Source organism: Dama dama, chromosome 12 (genome assembly GCF_033118175.1).
Source record: "Dama dama isolate Ldn47 chromosome 12, ASM3311817v1, whole genome shotgun sequence".
Taxonomy (NCBI): Eukaryota; Metazoa; Chordata; class Mammalia; order Artiodactyla; family Cervidae; genus Dama; species Dama dama.
This window is the reverse complement of record NC_083692.1, coordinates 100,096,594-100,114,536: the sequence shown is the minus strand read 5'-3', so window position 1 is coordinate 100,114,536 and position 17,943 is coordinate 100,096,594. Positions and strand designations below refer to the sequence as shown.

Here is a 17,943-nt window from a genome sequence, read left to right as displayed (position 1 = left end):
TTCCTATTCAGTCTAACGTGAATCAAATATATTTAAAAATCTATAATAATTATATAAAGATATATGTGTTGAGTTAGTCTCTCTCTTTTCTACATTATCAATCCTTCCTTCTGATTCTATATAGATAAACTCTAGTATCTCCCGTCTCAGGGTCGGGGAGAAGCCCTTTCTTGACTGCATGTCCCTTCTAAACTGCTGCCCCACTTCTGTGCTCCTCTTCACAGCTTAAGTTTTTGAAGTGTTTGTCTGTTTGAATGCTTGTCAGTCCTCACCTCTCCTTCTTCCTTCAGCCCCCCTCTTCCCAGCTCTAGTCATCTGCACTCCACTGACCCTGCTCTTACTGCCTCCATGGTGACTGACCCAGTGGTTCTCCTCTGTCCTCATCTTTGGGATTGGCTCAGCTAATTCTTCATTCAGTTGCACTTTATTTTCTTGGACTTCTTACACAACATTCTTCTGGGTTTCTGCCTGCCATTTTGGCTTCCTTTTCTCTCTCTCTCTCTCTGTCTTCCTTTGGTTCTTTTTTTAACGCCTCTTCTCCTGGACCACTTCCAAATTTTGAGGTGCATTGGGGTTACATTTCTCCCTAGGTGACCTCATTATGGTCTCATAATTTTAAATACTGTTTTTATGCCAGTGACTCTCAAATGTATGCCCTTTTTCTTGAGCTTCAGAATCAGGTAAAATTGACATATTCCTGGATATCTTATAGACCACTCAACCTTAACATGGTCAAAAGGATTTGTGATTCCCTTCCTTTCCTTACCCTTGAGTCATTTGTCTCCCACATAGTCCCAGGCAGGAAATATCACCATCCATTACTTTGCTCAAGCCAGCAAGACTCCTTGTCTCAAGTACTTCCCTAGTCTGTCCACGTCCTTGTCTCTCCTGCTACCACCCTTTTCTAAGTCACCATCATGTCTTGCCTTGGTTGCTGAAAGAGCCTGTTGGGACTTCACTTGTGGTCTAATGGTTACGAGTCCACCTTCCAATACAGGGGATACAGGTTTGGTCCCTGGTCACAGAGCTAAGGTTCCACATGCTGGAGGGCAGCTGAACCTGCGTGCTGCAGCAAGAGAGCAGCCTGTGTGCTACAACTAAGGCTCGATGCAGGAAATAAACTAAAAAATATTTTTAAAAAAATAAATAAAGGAGCCTGTAACTGGCCTCTCTTATACCTCCCTTGTTGTTGTTGTTCAGTCGCTCAGTCATGTCCGACTCTTTGTGACCCATGGACTGCAACATGCCAGGCTTCCCTGTCCTTCACTGTCTCCTGGAGTTTGCTCAAACTCATGTCCATTGAGTCGGTGATGCCATCCAACTATCTCATCCTCTGTTGTCCCCTTCTCCTCTTGCCTTCAATCTTTCCCAGTGTCAGAATCTTTCCCAATGAATCAGCTCTTCACATCAGGTGGCCAGAGTATTGGTGCTTCAGCTTCAGCCTCAGTCCTTCCAGTGAATATCCAGGGTTGATTTCCTTTAGGATTGACTGGTTGGCTCTCCTTGCTGTCCAAGGGACTCTGAACAGTCTTTTCCAACACCACAATTCGAAAGCATCAATCCTTTGGCACTCAGCCACCTTTCTGGTCCCAACTCTCACATCTATACATGACTACTGGGAAAAACCATAACTTTGACTATATGAACCTTTGTCAGCAAAGTGATGTCTCTGCTTTTTAATATTCTGTCTAGGGTTGCCATAGCTTTTCTTCCAAGGAGCAAGCATCTTTTAATTTCATGGCTGCAGTCACAGTCCACAGTGATTTTGGAGCCCTTGAAAATGAAATCTGTCTCTGTTTCCACTTTTTCCCCATCTATTTGCCATGAAGTGATAGGATTGGATGCCTTGATCTTTGTTTTTTGAATGTTGAGTTTCAAGCCAACTTTTGAACCCTCCTCTTTCACCCTCATCAAGAAGCTCTTTAGTTCCTTTTCGCCTTCTGCCATTAGAGTTGTATAATCTGTGTATCTGAGGTTGTTAATATTTGTTCCGGCAATCTTGATTCCAGCTTGTGCTTCATCCAGCCTGGCATTTCACGTGATGTACTCTGCATAGAAGTTAAATAAGCAGGGTGACAATATACAGCCCTTACGTACTCCTTTTCCTATTTGGAACCAGTCCATTGTTCCATTTCTGATTATAACTGTTGTTTCTTAATCTGCATACAAGTTTCTCAGAAGGCAAATAAGGTGGTCTGGTATTACCATCTCTTTAAGATTTTCCACAGTGTGTTGTGGTCTACACAGTCAAAGGCTTTGATGTAGTCCGTGAAGCAGAAGTGGATGTTTTTCTGGAATTCCCTTGCTTTTTCTGTGATCCAGTGGTTGTTGGCATTTTGATCTCTGGTTCCTCGCCTTTTCTAAATCCAGCTTGTACTGTCTGGAAGTTCTCGGTTCACATACTGTTGAAGCCTAGCTTGAAGGATTTTGAGCATCACTTTGATAGCCTGTGAAATGAGTACGTTGTGTGGTAGTTTGAACATTCTTTGGCATTGTCCTTCTTTGGAATTGGAATGAAAACTGACCCTTTCCAGTCCTGTGGCCACTGCTGAGTTTTCCAGATTTGCTGGCATATTGAGTGCAGCACTTTCACAGCATCATCTTTTAGGATTTGAAATAGCTCAGCTGGAATTCCATCACCTCCACTAGCTTTGTTCATAGTAATGCTTCCTAAGGCCCACTTGACTTCACACTTCAGGATGTCTGGCTCTGGGTGAGTGATCACACCAGTGTGGCTATCCAGGTTATGAAGACCATTTTTTATAGTTCTTCTCTCAGAATGGTTTTTTAACATTATAAAAATTTGCTTAGGTCATTCCTGTGTCTTCAATGCTCCATGGCTTCCATATGACTTAAAGTCCAAATTCCTTACCACATTCTAGCCTGTACCCACCACTCTTAACTCAATCTTACAGTGATTACTCTGACTTCTTATTCAGGCTCTGCCCACACTGGCCTTCCTGCTGTTCCACCAACTTAGCAGATGTAGCCAACCTCCCACCTTCACCCTCGCTTTTTCTTCTCATCTAGAACATTCTTCGTTTTGACCTTCTCTTTGGATAGCTGGCTCTTTCCTGTTATTCAGATTTCAACTTAAATATCCCCTCTTTAGAGAGGTCTTTCCAAGCTAATGTGACTTCTTATATACTCCTCCACGTGCCCTTATGCATCATAGCACTGATTCTTCTCTGACATCATTTTATGTGCTTATTTGGACACTGTTTATCTGTCTCCTCCAATGCAATAAAAGCTCCACTAGAATAGTTACGGCCTTGCTGGAGTCCTGCTAAACCCCAGCTTAAATGGTTAACAATATGCCTGCAATGTGGGAGACCCAGGTTTGATCTCTGGGTAAGGAAGATGCCCTGGAGAAGGGAATGGCAACCCACCTCAGTATTCTTACCTGGAGAATTCCGTGGACAGAGGAGCGTGGCAGGCTATAGTCCATAAGGTTGCAAAGAGTCAGACATGACTAAGCAACTAACACTTAGTCAGTACCTGGCTCATGGGACATGCTCATTGCATATTTGTTGAGTGAATGAATGAGCAATGCACTGTGTTCATGCTGTTTCAGGGCTTCACAGAAGTGCAATGCATAGTTCCAGACACTGTGCAACTTACAATTTAATTGTGGAGTGATAAGCAAATAATGAATTAAGTAGCAATGAAGTTTAAATTAGTCAGTGAAACTTTAGAGATCCTTGAATGGTGCAGAAGACAAGGTCCTTAAGGGGGTCCAAGAAAGACTGTGAGCAAGAGTTTCAGCAGTGTTGAGATTTTACCTGTGAGTACACTGTGAAGAGAAGTAGAAAAAATGTCAGTGCTGTTGTGAGAAGAGCCTGAGAAGAACTTAGATTTAACAGTTGAGTGTCAGAAAGATTTTATTGGCAGCCCTGACATTTCACAGCACATCCACAGCAGGGAATCAAGTTAGCAAAAAAAGAAAACCTGTCAAAACATTATATGCTTGACTTGGAAGAGGAATTTTGATAGATTCATTTTTTTCCAACGTTTTCCTCAGAACACTAATTACAAGAGATGCTCATAAATTTTATGTGAAGAAAGAATGTCTTCAGCAAATACATTTGAAAAGTTTGGGCTAAATTAGATGAGTAGTGTTCTTCACTGTGAGACATCTCAGAGTCTTTAATGTGTTAATGTTTCTTGTGAATCTCCAGGAGAAGAATAAAATACACAGCATTCTTCACACTTAATTGATGTTAAACTTTTATTTACAAATCTTCCTTTTAGCCTTTCTCAAATATTCTTTGGGGGAAAATGATATCTGGTCAACTAGGATAATAGATTTTTGTATCTATTTTAAGTCATCTTAAAATAATATTTTAAACCTTTATGTCTTGAAACCACCAGTTATGTAAAATTTAATAGTTATTGCAGCAAGAATAATAAAAATGGTTAAAAATTACCTGAAACCAGTTGTGTAAAATTTAATAGTTATTGCAACAAGAATAATAAAAATTGTTTAAAATTACCAGAATTTACTATGCACAAGGCAGTTTTCTAGGAATGTTTATTGTATGCTAGAATGATAAATCCAGTTCACCACTGAGTTGTTGTGGGACTTAGGCCACATTCCTGATTATTCAGAGCATCATTTTTCTTATCTCTAAAGGTACAGTAGTAATACCTGCACTGTTTGGAAGAACTTAGTGAAACATCACTTGTAAAGTTCTACATAGTGGCTATTCATGTTAGCTTCTCAATAAATAATAGCATTACTTTAATTATCATTGTCATCTCTAATCCATGAGGCTACATTCCAAGTTTAGAATACAATCCTCCTTATATAGAGGAGGACACTAACGTTCAGAGAAGTTAAGTGATTTGCTCTAAGCCACAGAGGTACTGGACCATAAAGATGGCTGAGTGCCAAAGAATTGATGCTTTTGAACTGTGGTGTTAGAGAAGACTGTTGAGAGTCCCTTGGACAGCAAGGAGATCAAACCAGTCAATCCTAAGGGAAATCAGTCCTGAATATTCAGAACGCCTGATACTGAAGCTCCAATACTTTGGCCACCTGATGCGAAGAGCCAACACACTGGAAAAAACCCAGATGCTGGGAAAGACTGAAGGCAGGAGAAGGGACGGCAGAGGACGAGAAGGTTGGATGGCATCCCCGACTCGGTGGGCATGAGTTTGAGCAAGCTCTGGGAGATGGTGAAGGTCAGGAAAGCCTGGCGGGCTGCGGTTCATGGGGTGGCAAAGAGTGGGACACAACTGAGCAACTGAACAACAAGAGAGGTACTAAGGAGTTGGGAACACTAAGACATTACTTACTGAAAGAGATAATCCTTTGAGTCTCCTGCAACTTTCACTTAAAAACTTGGTCTTCACAGCCAAGATGCTAAGTGAACAGAACACTGCCATCTAGAGGCCATTCCCAGCAATTGCAGACACATGGTCCCCAGGGTCTTGAGGAAAGATCTGTGGGAAAGGCCTGTTAGAGAAACCCATCTCTCTGGCAGCAAAGTGACAGCATTCCTTATGCCAAATAGTTACAAGACTGTGTATATGCTGCCTAATTTCCCACTGGAAAATGAATAATCTAGATTCATTATAATTATTTGTAATTTTAATTTAAAAAATTTTGTGATTAAAATTTTTTCATCTTAAAATTTAACAAATTTAAAGCACATATAGAAATTCCGACTTAAAATTTTCTGTGTGATGAGGGAAGACTCTGGAGTTTTTAAAAATTCCCAGCATTAGGTATTTTTGTGTGTTAGCAATTCCAACAGAGCCTTAATTCAAACATGCCCTTTTAAATAAACAAACAGCTTTTTACTTCAACTAAGCTGTGAACTTTAAACATGATTTCCACATACTCCTGTCAAATGTGTGAACTATGTGAAAGAGGTACTACTTCAGGGTGATGACCACTAAAAAAAAAACAAAACTGCTGAATTGCCTGAGGAGAGCTGGTATAAGCCTGCAAGCTTGCCTAATGAGGTTGTTGCAAGTCTGTGCTCTTCAGATCTTTAGGGGCACTTGTTTTTCTTCCTTTGGTCAGGTCTCAGAGAGCCCAGGAACTTATTTGAATTAAATATCAATGGATTTAAAACATTAAAAGACAGCAGACATTAAAACCTGCTAATTAATGCAAGTAAATTTAATTTATGCTAAGATTAGAACCCTGGGCACAGTTTCCAATAACCTGTATCTTCAAAGACATTTTATTGGCCTTTCCTTTAAATATATTCCCACCTGATGTGTCAGCTTCATTACTGCTTTGATAGTGCCCCTGTGGTTCCAGAGGAACATATAAAGTACTAAAGTTTCTCAGAGGAACTGATAGCAAGAATTTTCCTTAATGGGGAGTCAAAGTAAAAAGTTAGATCAAAGAATATATAGTTCAGACAGGAAGGACTCCAAACCCCACAGATCTGAGGTAGGAAATGTAAGGATATACCTTGATTCCTTGGCACGTTTAAAGAGACAAGTAACCCCCTGAATTCTGGTTGAGTTTCTTTCTTTTATGCACAAAACCTGTCTTAGTCTTGAAACAGCCTAATTTTTTCAGAATGAATGTTACTCTTAAATATTGTTGGGGTTTTGTCTGTGTATATAAATATTTTTCTTAACAGGTTAAGTTAAGTGAGAAAAGAGTACGTTTTCCAATTCAGTTGACCTGACACTAGTATGTAGTGTTCTGTTGGTAAATTAAGAAAAGTTGACTTTAGCTAACCTCTATGCATTCTAAATGAGAAATTAGTAATTACCAGAGTGACCTAACACTTCTGAGAGTGATTCATTGTTAAAAATACTGCCCAGCTAGCATAAAAGCAGACTAAAGTCACAGCTGTTTTTAGCCCAGTTGAAGGTTGCAGGAAGTTTATTTTTTTTGTTGGTGGTACTGGTGGCTTTTTACATACTCTTAAGACCTATGTGATAGGGCAAACTATATGTTTATTTAGTTTATTCTATTCCTCAAGGCCTCTAAGCTCTTTAAGTGATAGATACTACGTTCTGTTCTTCCATTGCATACTAGGCATACTGTCAACAACTGACTGTAGAGTGACTGTTTGTAGACTGTTTGGGTAGATTCAGTTCCTGATTTACTTAGTCCAGTGGTATCCATTGTCATTAGTCATTGTCCTTCCTGGTCTTTAGTAGTTCCCAATTCCAACTGATTTGTCTCTTCATACTTCTCAGGTTCAGACTGCCGTGTTCCAGATCTGGGTCCTCTTTCCATCCTCTGAATTACTGGCAGTTTCCTCCAGACAGTTCTTTTTGCCTGATTCCAGTTGATGCTACTGTGACTTCCAAATACTTTAAATATGTGGTTATGGTAAAAGTGCACTGATTCTCTTTTGTCGACCTAAGAGACTCTGAACTTTTATGATGTCGAGACTCGTTACCATCCAGGGGGTTCATCCTAAATCCATCTTGTTCCCCATTACCTCTTCACATGGACTCTTAGCTTCAGTAGTACGAACCTTCTTATTGATACATTCTCCTCAAGCCTACTTTTTCAGTTTTGTTTCTTCTGTACTGTGTTAGAGTTTTTTAGTACAAGTGGCAAACCCTCAACACTAGTATTTTGAAGGCCAAGGGGAAGGGGAGACAGAGCAGGAGGAAGAAAGGAAGGAAGGGGAAAGGGAGGAAGGAAGGGAGATGGTGAAACTGTGATGATATAGAAGTCTGAGCAGTTGAATCTAGCATGAGTAGATCCAGCGACTCAGATGTCATCAGTCTGCCTCTCTCCACGTCTCAGCCCTTTTCCCTCAGAAATGGCTTTATTCTCAGGCTCCTTGTTGGGGCCTACAGAGCCCCAGCACACAGCAGCCCCAGGATTACTCCCATTCTGTTGAGTAACTACTAGAGAAAAGAGTGGTTTTTTTCTCTGCAGCAGCTCCACAGAAATCCTGGGAATTGATCTCACTAGGTCTTCTTAGTTCCCTGTGGCCAGAAGAATGCAGTGGTCTGATTGGCCAGGCCTGGCCCACACACTCAGCCTGTAAGTTTGGAGTGGAGTTATTTCTGTCGATATCGTATGGACTGAGAATTGAAGAAAGGAGTGAGGAAATCAAGGTGCTGTCACCACAAGCACAGTAAGTGGATGCTGGGCAGGCAAGAAGAGCAGATGCTCCCCACATGGTCCTATATGTACCCCTTGCCTTTTTTCTTTTCTTTGAGTATGCACTCTTGCCATCCTCAAAAGGCTTTAATAATGCTACATAAAGCTGACATGTACACATACATATTTTACAACTGGGAGATTCATGTGTGTCTTATCACACAACCAAACTGTAAAATCTTTTTAATGAATTCTGTTTTTTTTTTTTAATTTTTTTTTAAAAAACATTTATTTTTATTTATTTGGCTGCATAGAATCTTAGTTGTGGCATGTGGGATCTAATTCCTTGACCAGGGATCGAACCCAGCTCCCCTGTATCAGGAGCGCAGAGTCTTAGCCACTGGACCACCAGGGAATTCCCGAATTCTGTTTTTTAAATGTGCTTCTGTTACATTTTTGTTTAGTTGCTCAGTCCTGTCCAACTCTTTTGTAACCCCATGGACTGTAGCCTGGCAGGCTTCTCTGTCCAATGGGATTTTCTGGGCAAGATTACTGGTATGGGTTGCCATTTCCTTCTCCAAGGGATCTCTCCACCCAGGGATCAAACCCATGTCTCCTCGTCTCCTACATTGCAGGTGGATTCTTTACCACTAAGCCACCTGGGAAGCCCCCTTCTGTTATATCCTATGTCTGTCTATCATTGTAATTGTGAATCATCCTGTATTATAATCGTACACTGATATGTCGGTCTCCTCTGCTAGATTATGTATCCTGGGCAAATAGCCCAGCGTCTCACACATGCCAGACAACAGATGAATGTTTGATCAATAAATTAATGTATCAGTGAGCAAAGCTGGTACTCATAGTACCTAATCTTAGTAACTATTTGTTGATTTATTGTCATCCTTTAAAGCTTGGGTCTTTTTCTTTAAGGTATAGCTATTCCTTTGAAATAAGATAAATACGTTTGGACCTGGGCAATTTAAAAAAAAAACTTAGTACAGGTAATGAGTGATATATCAGTTTCATCAAGATTAATTTTTTCCTTCAAATTATTCTTATTCTGGGGTTACAGTCTCAAGCTGGATATAATGAAAGTAACCAGAACATTGAGTTCATTTTAGCTAGTGACTAGTAGATGTCTTCTTTATGACACTTGCTCCTAAATTGACAAAAGAAGAAGGTTTACTGTGCTTGAATGAAAAATATGGCCACAATATTTGCAGCTCTTTTTTCCCACTGCTTGAATGTGGGGTGGCTTTGTGGTTTATTTTGACCAGCAGAATGTGGTAAGAGTGAAACTGTGCAAGTTCTGGAGCCTGGATTTCAAAATGCCTCTCAGCTTCCTGCTTCACCTCTTCGGAATATTCCTGCAACCATGAAGGGAAATCTGGGCTAGACTAGCAAACGATGAGAGACCACCTGGAGAGGCCCAACCAGTAACCAGTACTGAGGCCCCAGACACATGAGTCTGCACATCTTAGTTTCTCCAGCCCCAGTCAAGCTACCAGATGACTGCAAGTCATGCTAATGATCCTAATTCTAAGATAAGACACAAAACTGCCCAGGTGAGCCCAACCCAAATTATTGACCCCAGAATCAAAAGAAACAATAAGCTGTACCATTTGAAGCCACTGTTTTGTGACAGCTTGTTATATAGTAGTAGATATGTGATATACATAAGGAATTACCCTCAAGATGTTTGTGAAAGTATTATGAATATGAGGCAAGACAAAATACCTAAAGCCATCTATAAATTCACTGCAACCCCTATCAAAATCCCAACGGCATTTTTAACAGAAATAGAAATACCTTTAAATTCGTATGGAACCACAGAAGACCCCAAATAGCCAAAGCAATCCTGAGAGAGAACTGCAAACGCATCATACTTTCTTATTTCAAACTATGTTATAAAGGTAATCAAAGCAGTGTGGTAGTGGCATTAACACCAGACATACAGACCAACAAGGAAAAGCAAGCAAGCTCCAGAAAGACATCTATTTCTGCTTTATTGACTGTGCCAAAGCCTTTGACTGTGTGGATCACCACAAACTGTGGAAAATTCTGAAAGAGATGGGAATACCAGACCACCTGACCTGCCTCCTGAGAAATCTGTATGCAGGTCAAGAAGCAACAGTTATAACTGGACATGGAACAGCAGACTGGTTCCAAATCAGAAAAGGTGTATGTCAAGGCTGTATATTGTCACCCTGCTTATTTAACTTATATGCCAAGTACATCATGAGAAATGCTGGACTGGATGAAGTGCAAGCTGGAATCAAGATTGCCAGGAGAAATATCAATAACCTCAGATATGCAGATGACACCACACTTATGGCAGAAAGTGCAGAAGAAGTAAAGAGCCTCTTGATGAAAGTGAAAGAGGAGAGTGAAAAAGTTGACTTAAAACTCAACATTCAGGAAAATAAGATCATGGCATCTGGTCCCATCACTTCATGGCAAATAGATGGGGAAACAATGGAAACAGTGAGAGACTTTATTTTTGGGGGCTCCAAAATCACTGCAGATGGTTAGTGCAGCCATGAAATTAAAAGATGCTTTCTCCTTGAAAGAAAAGCTATGACCAACCTAGACAGCATATTAAAAAGCAGAGACATTACTTTGCCAACAAAGGTTCGTCTAGTCAAAGCTGTGGTTTCTCCAATAGTCATGGATGGATGTGAGAGTTGGACTATAAAGAAAGCTGAGTGCCAAAGAATTGATGCTTTTAACCTGTGGTGTTGGAGAAGACTCTTGAGAGTCCCCTGGACTGCAAGGAGATCCAACCAGTCCATCCTAATGGAAATCAGTCCTGAATATTCATTGGAAGGACTGATGCTGAATCTGAAACTGCAATACTTTGGCCACCTAATGCAAAGAACTGACTCATTGGAAAAGACCCTGATGCTGTGAAAGACTGAAGGTCGGGGAGAAGGGGATGACAGAGGATGAGGTGGTTGGATGGCATCACCAACTCAATGGACATGAGTTTGAGGAAGCTCCGGGAGTTGGTGATGGACAGGGAGGCCTGGCGTGCTGCAGTCCGTGGGGTCACAAAGAATTGGAAATGACTGAGAAACTGAACTGAACTGATAGACCAACAGAACAGAATCAAGAGCTCAGAAATAAACCCATGCCTATATGGTCAACTAATATTTGACAAGGGAGCCAATGAGGAAGTGACAGTCTCTTTGATAAATGGTGTTGGGAAAACTGGATATTCACATGCAAAAGAGTAAAATTAGACCCCTAATTTAAACCACTCATAAAAATTAACTTGAAATACATTAGAAGCTTAAATGTAATACTTGAAACTGTTAAACTACTAGAGGAAAACATTTTTTAAAAACTTGATGTTTTCTTGGCAGTGATTTTTTGAATATGACATTAAAAGCACAGTAACAAAAACAAAAAGTAAACAAGTAGGAGTACATCAAACTTAAAACTTCTGTACAGCCGGGAAATGATCGGCAAAATGAAAAGGCACCCTATAGAGTGAAGTATTTGCAAACCATTAGCTAATAAGCAGCTAATATTCAACATCCATAAGCAATTCATACAACTTAACAGCAAAAAAATATCTGCTTAAAAATGAGCGGAGGGCTTGAATAGGTGTTTTTCCATAGAAGACATACAGATGACCAACAGACACATGAAAAAATGCTCAACATCACTAATCATCAGAAATGTGCAATTGAAACTACAATGAGATATCACCTATCATGATAGTTAGAATGATTATTGTCAAAGACAAGGATAGATGTCCACAAGGATGTGGAGAAAAGGGAAACTTATGCACTGTTGGTAGAAATGTAATTAGTACAGCCACTGTCAAAAATAGGATAGAGTTTCCTCCAAAAATTAAAAATAGAATTAACTTATGATCCAGAAATCAACTTCTGGATATATATCTGAAGAAAATAAAAACAGTAATTTGAAAAGATATCTGCACTTGCATGTTCATTGCAGTGTTATTCACAACAGTCAAGGTATGGAAACAGTCTTAAGTGTCCATTGATACGTGAATGGATAAGAAGATGTGGTGTATGTGTACAGTGGAATAGTATTCAACCATGAGAAAGAAGAAAATCCTACCATTTGCAGCAGCATGGATGGATCGTGATGGCGTTATGCTAAATGAAATAAGACCAAGATACAGCCTTCCTCAAGAAAGAAGGAAAATCTCCAACAAACAACCTAATTTACCACCTAGAAGAATTATAAAAAGAAGAACAAAGAAAGCCCACAGTCAGCAAAAGGAAGGAAATAAAGATCAGAGAAGAAAGCTATGGTACATATACACAATGGAATATTCCTCAGACATTAAAAAGAATACATTTGAATCAGTTCTAATGAGATGGATAAAACTGGAGCCCATTATACAGAGTGAAGTAAGCCAGAAAGATAAAGACCAATACAGTACACTAACACATATATATGGAAATTAGAAAGATGGTAATGATAACCCTATATGCAAGACAGAAAAAGAGACACAGATGTACAGAACAGACTTTTGGATTCTGTGGGAGAAGGCGAGGGTGGGATGATCTGAGAGAACAGCATCAAAACATGTATATTATCAAGTGTGAAACAGATCGCCAGTCCAGGTTAGATGCATGAGAGAAATGCTCGGGGCTGGTCCACTGGGAAGACCCAGAGGGATGGGGTGGGAAGGGAGGTGGGAGAGGGGTTAAGGATGGGGAACACATGTAAATCCATGGCTGATTCATGTCAATGTATGGCAAAAACCACTATAATATTGTAAAGTAATTAGCCTCCAACTAATAAAAATAAATGAAAAAAAAAATAGAAATTGTCAATGAAGCCAATAGCTGGGTTTTAGAAAAGATAAACAAAACTGATAAACCTCTAACCAGACTCACCAGGAATAAAAAGCAAAGGACCCAATAAACAGAAATGAAAGAGGAGAAAACAACAGATACCACAGAGATTTAAAAAAAAAAGCTAAGATAATACCATAAATAGTTACACACCAACAAATTGGACAACCTAGAAGAAATGGACAGTATCTAGAAATATACAGCCTGCCAAGACTGAGTCAAGAAAAATGATAATTTGAAAAGATCATTAGAGGGGAAATAGAATCTGTAATTAAAAACAAACAAACAAACTTCCTGCAAATAAAAGTCCAGAACTGGATGGCTTCACTACCAAACTTAAGTTTGGAAAGACTACCAAACATAAAAAAGAACTTATGCCTATCCTTCTCAAACTACTCCAGAAAACTGAAGAGGAGGTAACATTCCCAAATTCATTCTATGAGGCCACCATTACCCTGATATGAAAAACGACAAAGACTACAAAAAAAGAGGTGGCGCTAGATGTAAAGAACCTACTTGCCAGTTCAGGAGATATAAGATACGTGTGTTCAATCCTTGGTCAGAAAGATCCCCTGGAGGAGAGCATGGCAGGCCACTCCAGTGTTCTTGCCTGGAGAATCCCGTGAACCAAGGAGCCTGGTGGGCTGCAGTCCATAGGGTCATACAGAATTGGACACTACTGAAGGGACTTAGCACACAGACACAGGCCATTCATCTTTGATGAATACTGATGCAAAAAATCTTCAACAAAATAGTAGCAAGCTGAATCCAACAATACAAAGTAGGTTCATACACCATAATCAAGTTGTAGTGATTCCAGGGCTGCAAGAATTGTTCAACGTATACAAATGAATCATTGTGGTACACCACATGAGCAAAAGGGAAGACAGACACTGCATGATTGTCTCAATAGATGCAGAAAAAGCATTTGACAAAATTCAACATCCTGCATGACAAAAACCCTCATCAACATGGGTATCAGTTCAGTTCAGTTCAGTCGCTCAGTCCTGTATGACTCTTTGTGACCCCATGGACTGCAGCACGCCAGGCCTCCCTGTCCATCACCAACTCCCGGAGTTCACTCAAACTCATGTCCATTGAGTAGGTGATGCATCCAACCATCTCATCTTCCGTCATCCCCTTCTCCTTCTGCCCTCAGTATTTTCCAGCATCAGGGTCTTTTCAAATGAGTCAGCTTTTTGTATCAGGTGGCCAAAGTAATGGAGTTTCAGCTTCAACATCAGTCCTTCCAATGAACACCCAAGACTGATCTCCTTTAGGATGGACTGGTTGGATCTCCTTGCAGTCCAAGGGACTCTCAAGAGTCTTCTCCAACACCACAGTTCAAAAGCATCAATTCTTTGGTGCTCAGCTTTCTTTACAGTCCTACTCTCCATACATGACTACTGGAAAAACCATAGCTTTGACTAGATGGACTTTTGTTGGCAAAGTAATGTCTCTGCTTTTTATTTTTTTTATTTTTTTTAATGTCCCTGCTTTTTAATATGCTGTCTAGGTTGGTCATAACTTTTCCTTCCAAGGAGTAAGCATCTTTTAATTTCATGGCTGCACACAACATGGGTATAGAGGGAATATATTGCAACATAATAAGGTCCATTTATAATAGACAAGGCTTCCTGGGGCTTCCCTGATAGCTCAGTTGGTAAAGAATCTGCCTGCAATGCAGGAGACCCCGGTTCAATTCCTGGGTTGGGAAGATCCACTGAAGAAGGGATAGGCAACCTTCTCCAGTATTTTTGGGCTTCCCTTGTGGCTTAGCTGGTAAAGAATCCACGTGCAATGTGGGAGACCTGGATTCAACCCCTGGGTTGGGAAGATCCCCTGGAGAAGGGAAAGGCTACCCATTCCAGTATTCTAGCCTGGAGAATTTCATGGACTGTATAGTCCATGGGGTTGCAAAGAGTCAGACACGACTGAGTGACTTTTACTTTCATAACAGATGTACAACCAACATAATGCTCAATGGTGAAAAGCTGAAAGCCTCCCTGATAAATTCAAGAACAAGACAAGGATGTCTCTTGTCACTGCTTCTGTTTAACCTAGTATGAGAAATCCTAGACACAGAAATCAGTTTATATATATGTATATGTACACTCTCCTCTGCCTTTGGGTACTTTGGTTGAAAAGACAAAAACACTGTTTAAAGGATCCCCTTAAAAGTGTATGAACCTTGAAACTTCCTTCTCTTCTAGTTCGTTTTCTTGGGCTGTTTAAAGGCTCTTGACATTTGAGTGACAAATGCCATGGTACCAGATAATAACCTACAGAGCCCATCAGGGTCAAGGAGTCAAGAGGACCTAAGGCTGCCCAAACACTGTTAAGATCACTAGTAAAGGCATTTTCTGAAGTGGCTGTTGCAATGGCTTTGGCATTAAAAAAAAAAAGAAAGAAAAAGTTCCAACTCAGCATGTACAGGGAAGCAATCCTCCTGGAATATCTTGATTATCCAGCAGCAGAGACATCACTTTGCCAACAAAGGTCCATATAGTCAAAGCTATGGCTTTTCTAGTAGTCATGTGTGGATGTGAGAGTTGGACCGTAGAGAAGGCTGAGTGCTGAAGAATTGATGCTTTCAAACTGTGATGCTAGAGAAGACTCTCCAGAGTCTCTTAGACAGCAAGGAAATCAAACTAGTCAATCCTAAAGGAAATCAACCCTAAATATTTATTGGAAAGACCTGTGCTAAAGCTGAAGCTCCAGTACTTTGGTCAACTGATGCAAAGAGCTGACTCAGTGGAAAAGACCTTGATGCTGGGAAAGATCGAGGGTAGGAGGAGAAGGGGGTAACAGATGGTTGGGTGGCGTCACTGACTCAGTGGACATGAGTTTTGAGCAAACTTGGGGAGATAGTGAAGGACAGGGAGGTCTGGTGGGCTGCAATCCATGGGGTCACAAAGAGTTAGATATGACTGGGTGACTAAACAACAAAGTTTGTATTTGGCAAATATTACTTTCAAATTATGACCATAATTAAGGATATAGCATAGTAATGTCCTTCGTGTATCTCACAGATTTAGAAACATGAAGATCAACAGCATCCATTAAAGCAAAACATATTCATTTCCCCAAACCTGGAAAAGTATGAAACACTAAAATAGAAAATCTGTTTGGGTTTAGTCTGAGAAGTCATGTCATTTACCATGAAGAGACTATAAGAGATCTTCTCAATAAGATAGCGTGATAGGATATTTAAATCGTTTCTCCTCCCATCCCCAAGTTATATCTTCATTGGTTGTTTAAGGTGTTCTGTCTTCTCAGAAGATTGAAGACACATTAAAATATAAGTACAAAACAGCTGACAAAAACAAAGATAACGAATGGTTTTGGCATCATCTGAGACAGAATGAACAAGTAATTTGTATGTTATTTTTCTATCAGAATGAAAATTTTCTGTAGTGAGTACATTTGAACCTCAGTTGTGTGTATATGTGTGTGTGCATGTAAACTTTACAATCTGCCATTAAGATGTCAAGTTCTATTTATGACACGCTGGTTTCCATCTCTCCATTCTGCAGTCACTGCAGCAGAAGAAAGAAAATATGGTATATTTCTTTCTCAGACTTCTAAGCAAGCCTGCATAAGATCACTGGGTTCTTGTGTATTTCTTGAGATGTTAAATATTTTAGATTTCTTTTGCAGATTACTACCTCATGTAAAAAAAAAACGCTGTTTTGTGGTGGTCTAAATTCTTGTGAGATGATGTCTGAAGTAGTGCTCATTCTGTTTTGTGTCCTGATTTTGTTTTTTATCAGCATTTCAAGCTATTTGATGCTACTCTTTTTGAATATATTGTTGTAGCCTCCTTCCCACTGGCGTTAATCAGTTCATTTTAGTTAGCTTAAAACAGAGTTCATGGAAATCCAGGTGTGCTTATCTCAGGTGGCTCAGAGGTTAAAGCGTCTGCCTTCAATGCAGGAGACCCGGGTTTCATCCCTGGGTTGGGAAGATCCCGTGGAGAAGGAAATGGTAACCCACTCCAGTATTCTTGCCTGGAGAATCCCATGGACGGAGGAGCCTGGTAGGCTACAGTCCACAGGGTTGCAAAGAGTCGGACACGACTGAGCGACTTCACTTCACTAATCGTAACATGAAGGGTGTCACTGATTACCTATGTTGATTGTATCTTTTGAACTGCATAGAATGCAATAAAACTGTTCATCTGTTTTCTCTCCAGCATGAATTAACTGCAGCAGTTCATTAAGTGGCACTGTTTTTACGGGATGTTGAAGCCATTCCAATTTCAGTGGCAGTGATACAACTTGGCATGATTTTAGACACTTTTCATGAAATAAAGATGATGAGTTGTCTGAGATGAAGGCTCAGTGTGCTCATAGGAAGTGTTTAGTTTGGCCAGTCTATTTCATTGTCCATTGTTCTTTCAAGAGAACCTGTCACTCAACATTTTAACAACAAAAAGCTCAGGAAGGCTTACTTTGCTTCCTGTTTGATCTTTTATAAAACTACTGCAAGTTCACAGGAGAACATAAATGAAAGGGTTTAAATCAGTTAAATTTTTATGGTTGTTTCAGAAGAATTTTGTATGGTTTCCAGTTGATCCATTTAAGTTTGTTATCTACAAGAAAATCTAGTTGAAGGAGAATTTAATCCAATACCTTGTATATTTATTTAGCTCTCATTTACAAATGCTTATCAGTCAGTTCTATATAAATTTTAATGCAGAAAAAATAACATGTCAAACTTCTCTCTTGGTTTATCTGATTTAAGAAGTACTTGATAACATTTTGCTCTTGAATTATTAATATAAAATTACAGCACAGAGAATCTGTTAAATGCCACCGAGTTTCACCGTCTGTTTAGTATAGATGAGGAAGTGGAGAGCTGAAGGGTTGAATGATGATTGTCAGGTCACAGTTAGTTGGTGGCATGGCTGGGACTAGCCTGAACCTCTCCTGGCTCCTAGATCATTTTCCTGCTAATTCACACTGCTGCATTCTTTCCTTTTTTTCTCTTTCTGTATTAACAAAAACTTAGAATTCCAACCTCTAGGATTGTTTGCTTTTCTGTTAGTGACTTGTAGGTAGA

At 39.9% G+C, this 17,943-nt stretch overlaps 1 protein-coding gene across 1 annotated transcript in view; it reads left to right on the top strand.

Moving 5' to 3' along the window:
- Nucleotides 1-7,243, top strand: part of LOC133067139 (uncharacterized) — a 102,584-nt gene extending 95,341 nt beyond the window's left edge. The window contains exon 3 of the mRNA XM_061158332.1: nucleotides 7,174-7,243. Within this exon, the coding sequence (XP_061014315.1) occupies nucleotides 7,174-7,220 (47 nt within the window). The 3' untranslated portion in view covers nucleotides 7,221-7,243. The remainder of the gene's footprint in view (nucleotides 1-7,173) is intronic.
- Nucleotides 7,244-17,943: the final 10,700 nt, after the last annotated feature.